Source organism: Orcinus orca, chromosome 17, assembly GCF_937001465.1.
Source record: "Orcinus orca chromosome 17, mOrcOrc1.1, whole genome shotgun sequence".
In the NCBI taxonomy this organism is placed as follows: domain Eukaryota; kingdom Metazoa; phylum Chordata; class Mammalia; order Artiodactyla; family Delphinidae; genus Orcinus; species Orcinus orca.
In genome coordinates, this window is record NC_064575.1 from 55,160,928 (window position 1) to 55,173,763 (window position 12,836).

Below are 12,836 nucleotides of genomic sequence, written 5' to 3' on the forward strand. Positions count from 1 at the left end.
AAGACACAGAAGCCTTAGAACTAACCCAAGGGTTACAAATTCTAAGGGCTACACGGCCAAGTTGGGAACATTAATGAGTGAAGCCTGTAGGTGAAAATCAGAAAGGCTGCCTCTGTGGGGCTTGGCCATCCAGCTCCGGCCTGCTCTTACCATGTGGGATTGAGGGTACACGGTGCCCCGCCTCACTCCAAACCCAGCAATTTAGATGGTTTTAGTCTGAAAATTCTGATATATTACTGTGTGTAGTGAAGTGAATTTTTAAAACTGTTTAAAACACTGCATGAGCTAAACAAACATTGGAAAATCCAAGACATATTAAAAGGACAAACACCTCTTTTTTAACAGCTGGATTATAACAAAGACTTGGAGGCCTCTATTATAAATTCGGTCATCAAAGGGGGAAAGCAAAGAGACTGAACTGATGTTTATTGACCTCCTACTAGTGCCTTACGTTTTAAAATCTCATTTGACTCTTGCAATCTGTTGGGGAGAAAACACTGTTGTCATTTTCCAGATGAGGAAACAGACCAAGGATGATAGAGACACTTACTCTTGGCCACACAGCTAGGAAAAGGGAAGCCAAGGTAGAATTCATATTTACCTTGACCTCAAACTCCGCCCTTGCTCTGGTGGTCATTAGAATACACCTTGCAGACCTTCAGCTACAGGGAGCTTGATGTTTCAAGGGACAGTAGTTGAGTTTGAACTCCATCCTTTTGTTCGTCGGAGGACATGCCTCCCACTGCTGTTCTCAGCCAACGACAGCACGCCACGTGGCTAAATGCAGGAGATGGCTCAGGGGCTGCTTGCAGGCCTTGCTCAACCTTTCTTGGTCTGCATAGTAGTCTAGGATGTTTCCACCACTTGTTTTTCTCCCTCTCTCCTTCACTGGGGCCAGGCTTGAATTGCAGGCTGAGGGCTCTCCCAGCCTCTCCCGGGTTCCCACCCATTTTCTCTCCCAGGTGTTTAAAAAACTCACACCTTTATCCATCTGGGTGGCTGCTTCTCAGAGGACCCTGACTAACAGCCATTGTCAAAAGGCCCACAGGGGCCCTACGCTTGCCTGGGAAAACCTGACTTGGTCCATTAGGAAACCCGATAGACACCAATCTTCAAAAGAAACTGCATCCATCCAATAATGACTTTTTTCTTTGAAAGCTGTATTTTTTCATAACCTCTTCTAACACCCCGTGAATATGTTAACCAATTGTATGTGACAACGCCATCACCAGCATCCAGGTGCAAGTGACAATCCAGCCCGTGTTAACAGCCCACTTAGCCCCAACTCACCTGGTCCTGCTGCTTGATCCGTTTGTAAATATATTCAGCAAATGGTTTACGAGGAATAAACTTCCCGTCTCCTGCTGTGACATTGAAAACTCCAGCTTCATACACCACTTTGCCTCTTGAAATAGTCACCAGGGGCACCCCATGGCACACCATGCCCTCGAAGATGTTGAAGTTAACAGCCTGATGATGAGTTTTTGCCGAAATGGTCCTGATGTAAAAACAAAGATGTTCCCGATCATTACCAGCTCATATGACAAATATGAAATATTAAAAGAATGACTTAGAAGAAAATTTAGCAACTCTATTAAGCCATAGCTTTATCACTGGAACAAGTGACTTTAAGAATAGAACATAGCATTAACATTTTATTGCAAAGTAATTACATTTTCTGAGAGAAAAACCCAGTAGGTCACTCTTTGCGGTGATTAATGAGGATGGAGTGAGTGGAAGAAGGGCATTGTCTCTAGTGTTTATAATTTTAAGTTATTTTTATGTATATGTTTAAAGAACAAAATATTAATTGTAAAATATTTCAAACATAGATGAGTATGATGAACACAATGACTCAATACCCCACTCTACAGAATTTTAATGTTTTGCAAACACAGTCGAGGTTTCCTCTATACCTCCCTGTCCCTCAAATTCCATCCCTGTCCCTCCCTTCCCAGAGGCAATCATTAATTGGTATTTATCTTATATGGCCTTTATTATGTTGAAGTAGGTTCCCTCTATGCCCACTTTCTGGAGAGTTTTTTTTATCATAAATAGGTATTGAATTTTGTCGAAAGCTTTTTCTGCTCATCTATTGAGATGATCATATGGTATTTATTCTTCAATTTGTTAATGTGGTGTATTACATTGACTGATTTGCATATATTGAAGAATCCTTGTATCCCTGGGATAAATCCCACTTGATCATGGTGTATGATCCTTTTAATGTGTTGCTGGATTCTGTTTGCTAGTATTTTGTTGAGGATTTTTGCATGTATATTCATCAGTGATATTGGTCTGTAATTTTCTATTTTTGTAGTATCTTTGTCTGGTTTTGGTATCAGGGTGATGGTGGTCTTGTAGAATGAGTTTGGGAGTGTTCTTTCCTCTGCAATTTTTTGGAAGAGTTTGAGAAGGATGGGTGTTAGCTCTTCTCTAAATGTTTGACAGAATTCACCTGTGAAGTCATCTGGTCCTGGACTTTTGTTTGTTGGAAGATTTTTAATTAGTTTCAATTTCGTTACTTGTGATTGGTCTGTTCATATTTTCTATTTCTTCCTGGTTCAGTCTTGGAAGGTTATACCTTTCTAAGAATTTGTCCATTTCTTCCAGGTTGTCCATTTTATTGGCATAGAGTTGCTTGTAGTAGTCTCTTATGACGCTTATCCCACTATCAGGCATATACCCAGAGAAAACCATAATTCAAAAAGACACATGCACCCCAATGTTCACTGCAGCACTATTTACAATAGCCAGGTCATGGAAGCAGCCTAAATGCCCATTGACAGACGATAAAGAAGATGTGTTACATATATACAATGGAATATTACTCAGCCATAAAAAGGAATGAAATTGGGTCATTTGTAGAGACCCTAGAGACTGTTATACAGAGTGAAGTAAGTCAGAAAGAGAAAAACAAATATCATATATTAACGCATATATGTGGAATCTAGAAAAATGGTACAGATGAACCAGTTTGCAAGGCAGAAATAGAGACACAGGTGCAGAGAACAAACGTATGGACATCAAGGGGAGAAAGTGGGGGTGGGAAGGGTGGTGGTGGTGGGATGAATTGGGAGATTGGGATTGACATATATACACTAACATGTATAATAACTAATAAGAACCTGCTGTATAAAAAAATAAATAAAACTTTAAAAAATTCAACATAGAAAAAATTATACCTTGAAAAGGAAAATTATATCTTGAATTTCTTTCCCTTGTCTGTGGCAAAACTGGAAATTTGAGGACAATAAAAATAACAAAATATGTTGAACATAATCTCAGCATATTTTGTCATGCATCTGCATATTCATCAGCATTCTCAGCATTTTATTAATACTTTTCAATCTTACACAATATGACTAATGACTTCTAAGCTGGATATTTGGAAATACTGGGTGTTCGCCTTTCCCTAAATCACATTAAATGGAAAAGGAAAAAGAAAATCTGGCAGCAGTGGATCATACAAGGGTAATCTGAAGTTTCTACAAGTGCTTGCTCTCAGGAATGGATTAAAGAAAAGTGCTTTGCTAAAAACCCCAAGGCTAGGTCAGAGGAATAGCAGCTAAAAGCTCCCCTGCAACCCTAATCTGGAGGGGCGGAGCTGGGAGACTCACAGTGCCACCTCCAGAGGAAATGAACGACACGACGCTGACCTGGTCCTGGGTTCCAGAATCCTGTACCCAATTATCTGTTTGGTTTCCACTCCTTAACACATCCAAACAGAATTCTTGATTTTCCATGATGACTCCAGCCCACACACTGGAGTTTGCTCCTTCCTTGAGTTTATCATCTCAGTAAATGACACCCCCAGCCACCTTTCCTCACTCCTCAAACCATCATCAAGCCTGTTGGTTCTACCTCCAAAAAAAAAATAAATCCCAAACCTGCCCATTTCTCTCCCCCTCCATGGCTCCCACCGAGTCCACGCCACCATCATCTCTCATCTGGACAACCCCCAACACCTCTTACTGGCCTCCATGTTTCCATTCTTACCCTCCTACACTCCTTACCATCCCCCCACAAAGATGCTCAAATCATATTTTAAAAATGAACATCAGATCAGGTCACTTTTCTGCTTGAAACCCTCCAGTCTGTTCCCCAAGACACATATAACTGTAGAAAAGCCCAGATAATAATAATCATGAAAAAGAATCTGCTCCCAATGAGAAATATCAGCATGGAAAAGAAAAAGAAGATGTTCCTGTATGTCAGGTGGATACTTTATGACCTTCTATTTCATCTTTATAACACCTCTTCAAGGTAGAGAGTATTGTCTACACTTGACAAGTAAATAAAGTGAGATTTAGAGAGGTTACATAACTTGTCAAAGGACCTATGACTACTTTGATGAAACGGGAATCTTTTCATATTTTTTAAGTTAACATACAATAAAATTTACATTTTTAGTGTTAGTTCTATGAATGTTGACACCTGGATAGATTTGTTATCCTCACAACATTCAGGACACAAACAGTTCCATCGCCCCCCAAAACTCATACCATCCCTGTGTAGTCGCAACCTCCCCCCACGCATAACTCCTGGAGATCCTTGATCTGTTCTCTATCTCTTGAGCTGTCTCTTTTCAAGAATGTCATGTACATGGAATCACAGAGTATGTAACCTTTTGAAGCTGACTTCTTTCATTTGGCGTAACTATTTTGAGATTTATCCAAGTTGTTGTGTGTATCAATAGTTCATTCCTTTTTAATTGCTGAGTAGTATTCCAACGCATGAATACCCCACAGAGTGTTTATCCATTCACCTACTGAAGGACATTTGGGTTGTTTCCAGTTTTTGATGATTATGAATACAGATATTATAAAGATTCATGTACATGTTAGGTGTGAACGCTTTTCTTAGTGTAAGTTCCCATGAGTGGCATCACTGGGTCCTATGGCCAGTGTATGCTGCACAAAAAGAGCTTCCAGTATCCTTAGGAACCAACTTACTGGTAGAGAGAAACATTTAAAAGGTTAATGAATAGGAGGTAGGTACAAATACAACAACAATAATTTCAAACACTAAGGAGGAGGGAAGAGTACTGATCCAATAGTAAGTAATGTCATTAAAGTAAGAAAATGGTTAAAGGGTTACTAGGTATAGAATGAGTTATGATAAGTTATGAGTTGGTGATGAAAGATACAAACTTAAAGAAAATAAATCTAGGAAACAACATAGAGGAGATTTAGACCTTCAGGCTAGAGTGTCGCTTTATGACCATCACAATCTCTCTGCGATACTTCCATAGTCTGGGCTACTGCTTTCCTGCATATCACAGTTACACTGACAGCAGAAGCTCTTGGGCTTATACTGTACAATGTTATATAAGCATGTCTGGACAGATGGATTAGTAAGGTTGCCATACAGAGAAAGTAAAATGCATAATAATTCATGATGAAATGGTTATATACAAGAATGGGAGGCAAAAAAGGGAAAACCCTAAGACATAAAACTTTATTTTTCCAAGCAGGAAGTTAAGAGTTACAGATGCTGTTAGGAAAATAATCTAACAGAAGAAATAAGTTCTATACACAAAAATTGCCATTACGATATCTAAACTATTGAAAAACTGAAGCATAACAATTTTCCAATGATTACTCAATGGAATATTGGGCTTCTGGGAAAGACTAGAAGTAAGAATACACTGGGGAAGCAAAGAAAATGATAATTATATAATTTAAATGGAAAAAAAGTTACAGAAAGCATGGGAAAATACATATGCATGTGGACAAATGCAAAAGGAAATATACAAATTAAAGTGCTTGTGTGGCCTAGGAAAAAACAAACAAATATGAAAGCAAAAGATCTGTGACAACAAAATATCAAATCAGATTTCTCTGCCGCAGCCAAAACAAAGGTCATTTTTTTGACTTTCTCAGCGTTGGGGTTAGCAAGAGAAAGAAGGCAATTAGGCGACATCTAAGTGATTCTCTATAATAAGGCATTATGTCAATGAGGTCAAATTAACACAAAATGTAAACTCTCGGCATTATCACCAGCAGCAAAAAGAATGTGCTTCCACTTTCACATTGGGAGGTGTCTGACAGGGTGTCATTCCTCACCCAACTTTTTCCTTCCAGCCAGAGCTGCAAGTCTCCAGTTCTTTAGGAACTTCCACACTTCTGAGTCTTCCTTTTCCCTGGGTGCCCGTCTCACTGCTCAGATCTGACCCCTCCCTGCCTCAAGACTCTGCTCAAAAATCCTGGTCCCATGTCAATCATATCTCAATAAAGCTGGAAAAGAAAAGAAGAGAAGAAAATAGAAGAGAAAAGAAAGGAAACAGAAACAAAAGGGAAGGGAAGGGAAGGGAAGGGAAGGGAAGGGAAGGGAAGGGAAGGACCAGCTTCTGGTTCCTAGAAGCTGACCGTGACAACCCATGGCAAAACCTTGCATTTTCCTCTGTGTTGTAGCATTATCTGAATCAACTGTAATGATCTCTTGATAATTACAGTGTTTTGGAAATAACAGAACACTGACTTACATGGAATGTAAACATCCAATCCTAAAGTTCTGTTGGTACTTAGCATTTCTGGTGAACTGTACAAGCTCATTAGTAAGAACTAAATAAAGGAACATTGTTATAATTATCATTCTTAGTTGTATCTTATCCAGTTAGATGAAACATTTGTTTGATAACTAAAAATACTTAGCAATACCAATATTATCAACACGATTAAGTCCGCAGCTAAGTACTATTACACCATGTCCTGGATGGTAATGCTGAAATACGGCTGTGTAAGAGTTTGCCCAAGGTTCATACAGCTTGATACAGCTTGATATTCCAACCTCTGAGAGGTTGGAATCACTGCCACTTTTTGAGCATACTGGTATATCTGTAACCCTGTCATAAGAAGATTAAAAAAATTGTGGTACATTTTCAATATTTGTTTTCAACAAAAAATAGAATGCAATATCATCATAAGGTTTATAAAATTATTACAAAATGTATTTAAATTTTTTTTAAAATTTATTTATTTATTTATTTATGGTGTTGGGTCTTCGTTTCTGTGCGAGGGCTTTCTCTAGTTGTGGCAAGCGGGGGCCACTCTTCATTGCGGTGCGCGGGCCTCTCACTATCGCGGCCTCTCTTGTTGCAGAGCACAAGCGCCAGACACGCAGGCTCAGTAATTGTGGCTCACGGGCCCAGTTAGGGCGCGAACCCACGTCCCCTGCATTGGCAAGCAGACTCCCAACCACTGCGCCACCAGGGAAGCCCACAAAATGTATTTAAAATCTATTCATTACTAGTGTGGTATGGGAGACGTGGTCCATTAGTGGAATGAACACAAGTTCAAAGTCACACAATTGCCTTTCTAAGGACACTTGTTTTTCCTTTGAACATGCTTCCTCCAAGGCAGAGGCCTTCTGTTCTAAGGCAAAAGCCAGAACATGCTTTCCCAGGCCCCTTTGCAGCTGAGGCCCAGTCATGTGACCTGGCCTCCTCCAAAATGGTGCCCCAGCACCATACTTTGCATGGCAAGCTGGTGACTCAGGAAGCAGGTGCTGCAGGATCCATGTTGGTGAAGGGAGAGATGGCTCAACCCTGTTTTTCTGGCCAGTTGTGACAGGGGTTTAGCACTAGGGTCCAAGCCCTGCCTCCGTGAAGCGATTCATGGCAACTGAGCCCAGGGGCAACACTGGGGCTCTCCACTGTCCTATGGTAGGCCTGGGGCATTGGTCCTGGCTACACAGCCTCTCAGCCTGGCCTTCTGGTCCTCCTGGAGATTCTCTGAGCCGCCCGGTTCTTTTAATACATTCTTCTTTCGTTTAAGCACCTAGCGTAGATTTCCCAGTTCTTTTAATACATTCTTCTTCTGTTTAAGCACCTAGCGTAGACTTCTCTTGGTTGCAGCTAAGAACCCTGCCTGATCGTCTTTTTCTTTCAACCATCTTAGAAGAAAGCAGAAACACACGTCTGGGCTCTAACTAAAAGGGATTCAGTCAATGGGCTAACATGTTATCGTCCTAAGGTTCAGCGACACTGTGAGATAAATTGGAGCAGGTGACATGGAGCTTTGCAGTGCGGACGTGATCCTATTCTGAGAAATGCAGTGTAGCAAGCACTGTAGTTCCATCCCCTGGCATACATTCTCCCTTCCTCTGGTTTCAGCATTCCCCCAGTTTTTCTTTAAGAAACATCTCTCCGGGCTTCCCTGGTGGCGCAGTGGTTGAGAGTCTGCCTGCCGATGCAGGGGACACAGGTTCGTGCCCTGGTCTGGGAAGATCCCACGTGCCGCGGAGTGGCTGGGCCCGTGAGCCATGGCCGCTGAGCCTGCGCGTCCAGAGCCTGTGCTCCGCAACGGGAGAGGCCGCAACAGTGAGAGGCCCGCGTACCGCAAAAAAAAAAAAAGAAACATCTCTCCCCCATTGGAGATATCTGGCAAGATGGTTAGGCATGGCGCCCTATTCTTCCCTAGCCAAGAGAGGGGGAACTGCATTGTTTCCCAAGAATTTGAATCTTTGGTAGAATGACAAAAAAAAATTTTTTTTAAGTGATTGGAGGGTGCATCCCTGAACACAGAGCAATTCCTGCTGCAGGCTGTCCAGGGCTGCCTTGGACTCTGTTCTTTCAAAGCCTGGAGCACTGACTATTCTTTTGGTCTGTGAGCACCCCATGGCCTTCCCACAGAGTGTGTTTTTGCTCATCTGCGTGTAAGTTAGTTACTATGGTTTGCAACCAAAGACCCTGACTGATAAAGACCTTGTCCTTTGGAGAGTAATTCCTGTAATGAAGAGCCCATGGATGTCTCTGAGGCACAGTTCAAAAGGTTTGTGACTCAAAAAGAAACCAGAAACTATTTTCCACCAAATCTGTCCACAGAACAGATGCAAATGTGGGGCGGTGCTCTGATTCCACTCATAAGTAAAACCAAAGAGCTGTAAAATTCATCATCAAATATTTTTCAAATTTAACAATATGATAGTCAGGTCAGGAGAGTAGAGAAATACCTTCTCTCTAATTACTGATTGGATGGCTAGGCTGTTGGCCCGTCCTGGTGGTAACAGGAAGGATAGGAATGATTAAAACCTTCCCATCTGATAAGTGAAGCTGGGGTTCCTGGGCCATTAACTCTTCATTAGCAGATTCTCCGTGGTCACCCTGCCCCAAGGGAAAAGCTGCTCTTTGTCAAACTCTGCTTTGAGCCTGTATCAAACGGGCACATCTCTCTGCAGAGGGGTGTCAAGGTTGTCTCACTGAGTCCCAATTATACACATCTCCAAGACTCAAGCCGACAGGAAAGCAGAAGCCTTGAAGATAACATTAAGCTATTTTTCAACTTTGTCTATAACTTTGATACCACTCACATCACAGCTGCAGAAAAACATTCTGTCCCTTTGCAAATAGCTTCCTATCAAAGAGCTGCGTGCTCCTATAGATGAGAAAATCACTGAAGCAAAAAAGCCTGCGGGAGACTGCCCGTGTGCATTCAAAGAGAACACTGGGGAAAGGAAGAGAATTTCTTAAAACAATGTGGGTCTTCCTGACCCCAGAGAAATGACTTGTTTAGGTATTTTGTTATATTTCCTCCAACTCAGCCACTCTGTCCATGGCATGGATGGATCCTTACCAGGTTGCCATGAGAACCAAAAAAGAAAAAAAAGTTTGAAAGAATCATTATCAGGTCTATTAGTGGCTTCTTTAAAAATATACCTCATCTCTCTACATGTGTTATATGACATCTTGTATATTCAACATGAAGGAATAGTAACCACTTAAAGCTTCCCAATAGCACCGTGCAATAGACAAGGATGATGAGACACAAAAAGGTGAATAACTCACCCCATGTTACACAGCTAGTAAGTTCATGCAGCTCAGGGGAGATAAAAGGTTGGGCTCTTAACCACTAGACAGTGTTGCCCCTTGAAAGCTCTATGAGAAGCTACTGGGAAAGCATGTAGTCAGTGAAAACATTCTTCATCCACCAGAAAACAAATGGGAAGCAGCTCGTTCCTTACTTCCTAGTGTTTCTTAGTCTGTTTTCTGTTTAGCGGCAAGGGATTTAGGATGCTATTAAAAATTCCTTAAACTGAAATTGGTCATTCTCCACGTGATCATGATGGAAAATATTTTTTTGACGTGTGTTCCAACTGTCTATTTCAGACTAGTTCTTCTGTGAATTTCTTGGACGTGACAAGTTATATAAATGGGGAGCAAAGCAACCACATCTCTGGAAATGCTAAGCGGTGCTACTTCAAGTACATTCTCATTATTAAGCAAAGTTGCTGCTCACTGCACCCATCAATCTTCCATCCTCTATGCAGACTTCTGCACCGCCTCCCACAGAAGAGAAAATGGGAATTGCTTCAGCCACATTATTAAATCTACATCGGACAATAACTTGGAACTCTATTGGTGCTACATGGACGACAAAACAATACAGACTCATAATAATGCTGCCCAAACATTGGCTTAAAGAAATAAACTGATCAGGCAAGCCGGCTATTTTGTCCTTGGAGTTATGTCATCCAGGTCATGGATGGTGGTGCAGACCATGGTTAGATAAACTGGATTTAGATTCTAGAAAGTTGACCTTGGAAGTAGGTCCCACATCTTTCACCCCTTGTGCCCTGCATAGCACTGAGCAAATAGAAGGCATTTTAGATACATATTTGTTTTATCTAAAAATAAGTTATTAGCAAATTTTGACATTACTACTTAACATAAATATTTCATGTTCTATATACTAGTTTTCAGAAAGTGGGGAATTAAAAATAATTTAGTGTCTTGAAGGAAGAGGAGCTGAGGGCTTCCCTGGTGGCACAGAAGTTGAGAGTCCGCCTGCTGATGCAGGGGACACGGGTTCTTGCCCTGGTCCGGGAAGATCCCACACGCCGCAGAGCGGCTGGGCCCGTGAGCCATGGCCGTTGAGCCTGCGCGTCCGGAGCCTGTGCTCCGCAACGGGAGACGCCACAGCAGTGAGAGGCCCGCGTACCACACACAAAAAAATGAGGAGCTGAATGTGAATCAGCAAAAGCTACCATGACACTAGGATGTATGTCTTATGAATATTAAACAGGTAAGTGCTTATAGGTGAGGTATGAATATCAGCTTTTGGAAGGTGAGGCTGTTGGCCTAACATATTGGTAAGCGTTAGAAATAACTTTCTGGGGTGGGGTGTGGACTTGGTCTTGTAATTACATTGTCACCCTTCCTGGGAGGATGCCTTGGCCTTGGCAAGATGACATTGTTTGACAGACTATCTAGGGGCACAACTTGGGCAGAAAAAGATGTGGGTTTTCTACACAGGAATACACTGGGTAAAATTCACACAATATCCTTCTTGTACACCAGAGTTGGCCAGGTATTTATGATTATGTTCAGCTCTAATACCATATTTTAGGAAGAAAGAAGACTTCCTGGAATATAAAGGGAAGTCAGTGGGGTTCTCAATAAAGGGATGGAAAAGAGAACGCTGGATAACAGAAATGTCTGGGGCACTTCTAAACTTTACTCTTTTTTTTGAAAGGAAAAAGATGACCTATTTTCCCTCCATCCCTGCTGAGGAAAATAAAAAGAGGTAGTAAGCAGAAACGCTGGCAGATGAAATGTAGTTTGACACTGGAAAATAACTTCGTGACAGCTGGGAGTGAGGTGTGTTAGTGAAGAACGAGAGCAAAGTCTGTGGCCAGGAAAGAGATCCGTGGACACAGGCGGCCAATGAACTGTGTGAAATCCACCAGGATGGGCTACAGCACCTCCTCAAAAGTCAGAGAGAATTTCCGGTTCTGCAATCCTAAGAACAGAGCCCTGGCCTCCAGCATTCCCAAGAAAGTGATGAGGCAAACAGAACATCACATGATTCTATTTCCAAGTCACTTCAATTAGGGGCCCAGCAAGTTCCAGGTGTGGTCAATGTCCATTAAGCTATATTCTAGGTTCTTCCATGTGCACTGCCTCACCTAATCTCTCAAGAACTCATTATCTCCATTTAACAGACGAGGAAATGGAGACTGAGAGGGGCTGAGTAAATTGTCCGAGTTACACAGGAAGTACGCGGTTGGGAGGAAATAAACACAGGCAGGCTGACCCCCCATTCCACCCTCCTTCACCATGCTCCACCATCCGTGAGCACCCCCTGCTCCAACGATGAAAGCACTACATTCTTCACTCATTAAAAAGGTTACCAGAACACTTGGAATTGTAATAGTGAGTATCTGCTTTCCATCTGGGCAAGAACTCTGGTGACACCTCATCATCTATTTCCATCCTGGTGCACTGCAGCACTTCATCGACCCTCGGAAAACAGAGCATTTTGGAGGCTCTGCCAGAGTTAGCACAGCCCCAAAAGTCCCAATTAGCGATACGGTTGTCTGGTTCAAACTTGACTGGACCCAAAAGGCAGCTGCTTCGAGGAAGCACTGTCGGGTCACAGAGGCAGGCGCCGGGGTTAAACGGGGTCACTGCAACATCACCTCTGTCTGCCTTGAGTGGGCATGAGGCTCAAAATCCAAGGTGCTGATGCGGAAATGCAGCCGGTGAAACTGACTTGGCTACACCACCGAGCCAGCCTCAGGGCAACTCATCTGTAATGAAGCACGGAAAGGGAGCGACACCCAAGGAGGGCCTGACAAGCTACCTGCCACTGCAGAGAGACGTGCAGAAAGCCGCTGACGTGAGCAACCTGGGGTAGTAACCGCCAACGTTCATGGGGTGCTTACGGCCCTGGGCACTGTGGCAGAGAATCCACGTGTATTAATGCTCTACATACAGCCTGTGGCATGGGCGTTATAATCAGGCCCATGTGACAGATGAGCAAATGGAAGCAAGCCAAGGTTCAGTAACCTGCCCCAGGTTACGCTGTCAGTGAGTGGAGAGGCCAGATTACAAA

At 42.5% G+C, this 12,836-nt stretch overlaps 1 protein-coding gene across 4 annotated transcripts in view; it reads right to left on the reverse strand.

Moving 5' to 3' along the window:
- DPYS (dihydropyrimidinase) overlaps positions 1–12,836 on the reverse strand; it is a 101,026-nt gene that overhangs the window by 22,786 nt on the left and 65,404 nt on the right. For all 4 annotated transcript variants that reach the window (XM_033411267.2, XM_033411269.2, XM_033411268.2 and 1 more), the window contains one exon: positions 1,291–1,498. In XM_033411267.2, coding sequence (XP_033267158.1) covers positions 1,291–1,498 — 208 coding nt within the window. The remainder of the gene's footprint in view (positions 1–1,290; positions 1,499–12,836) is intronic.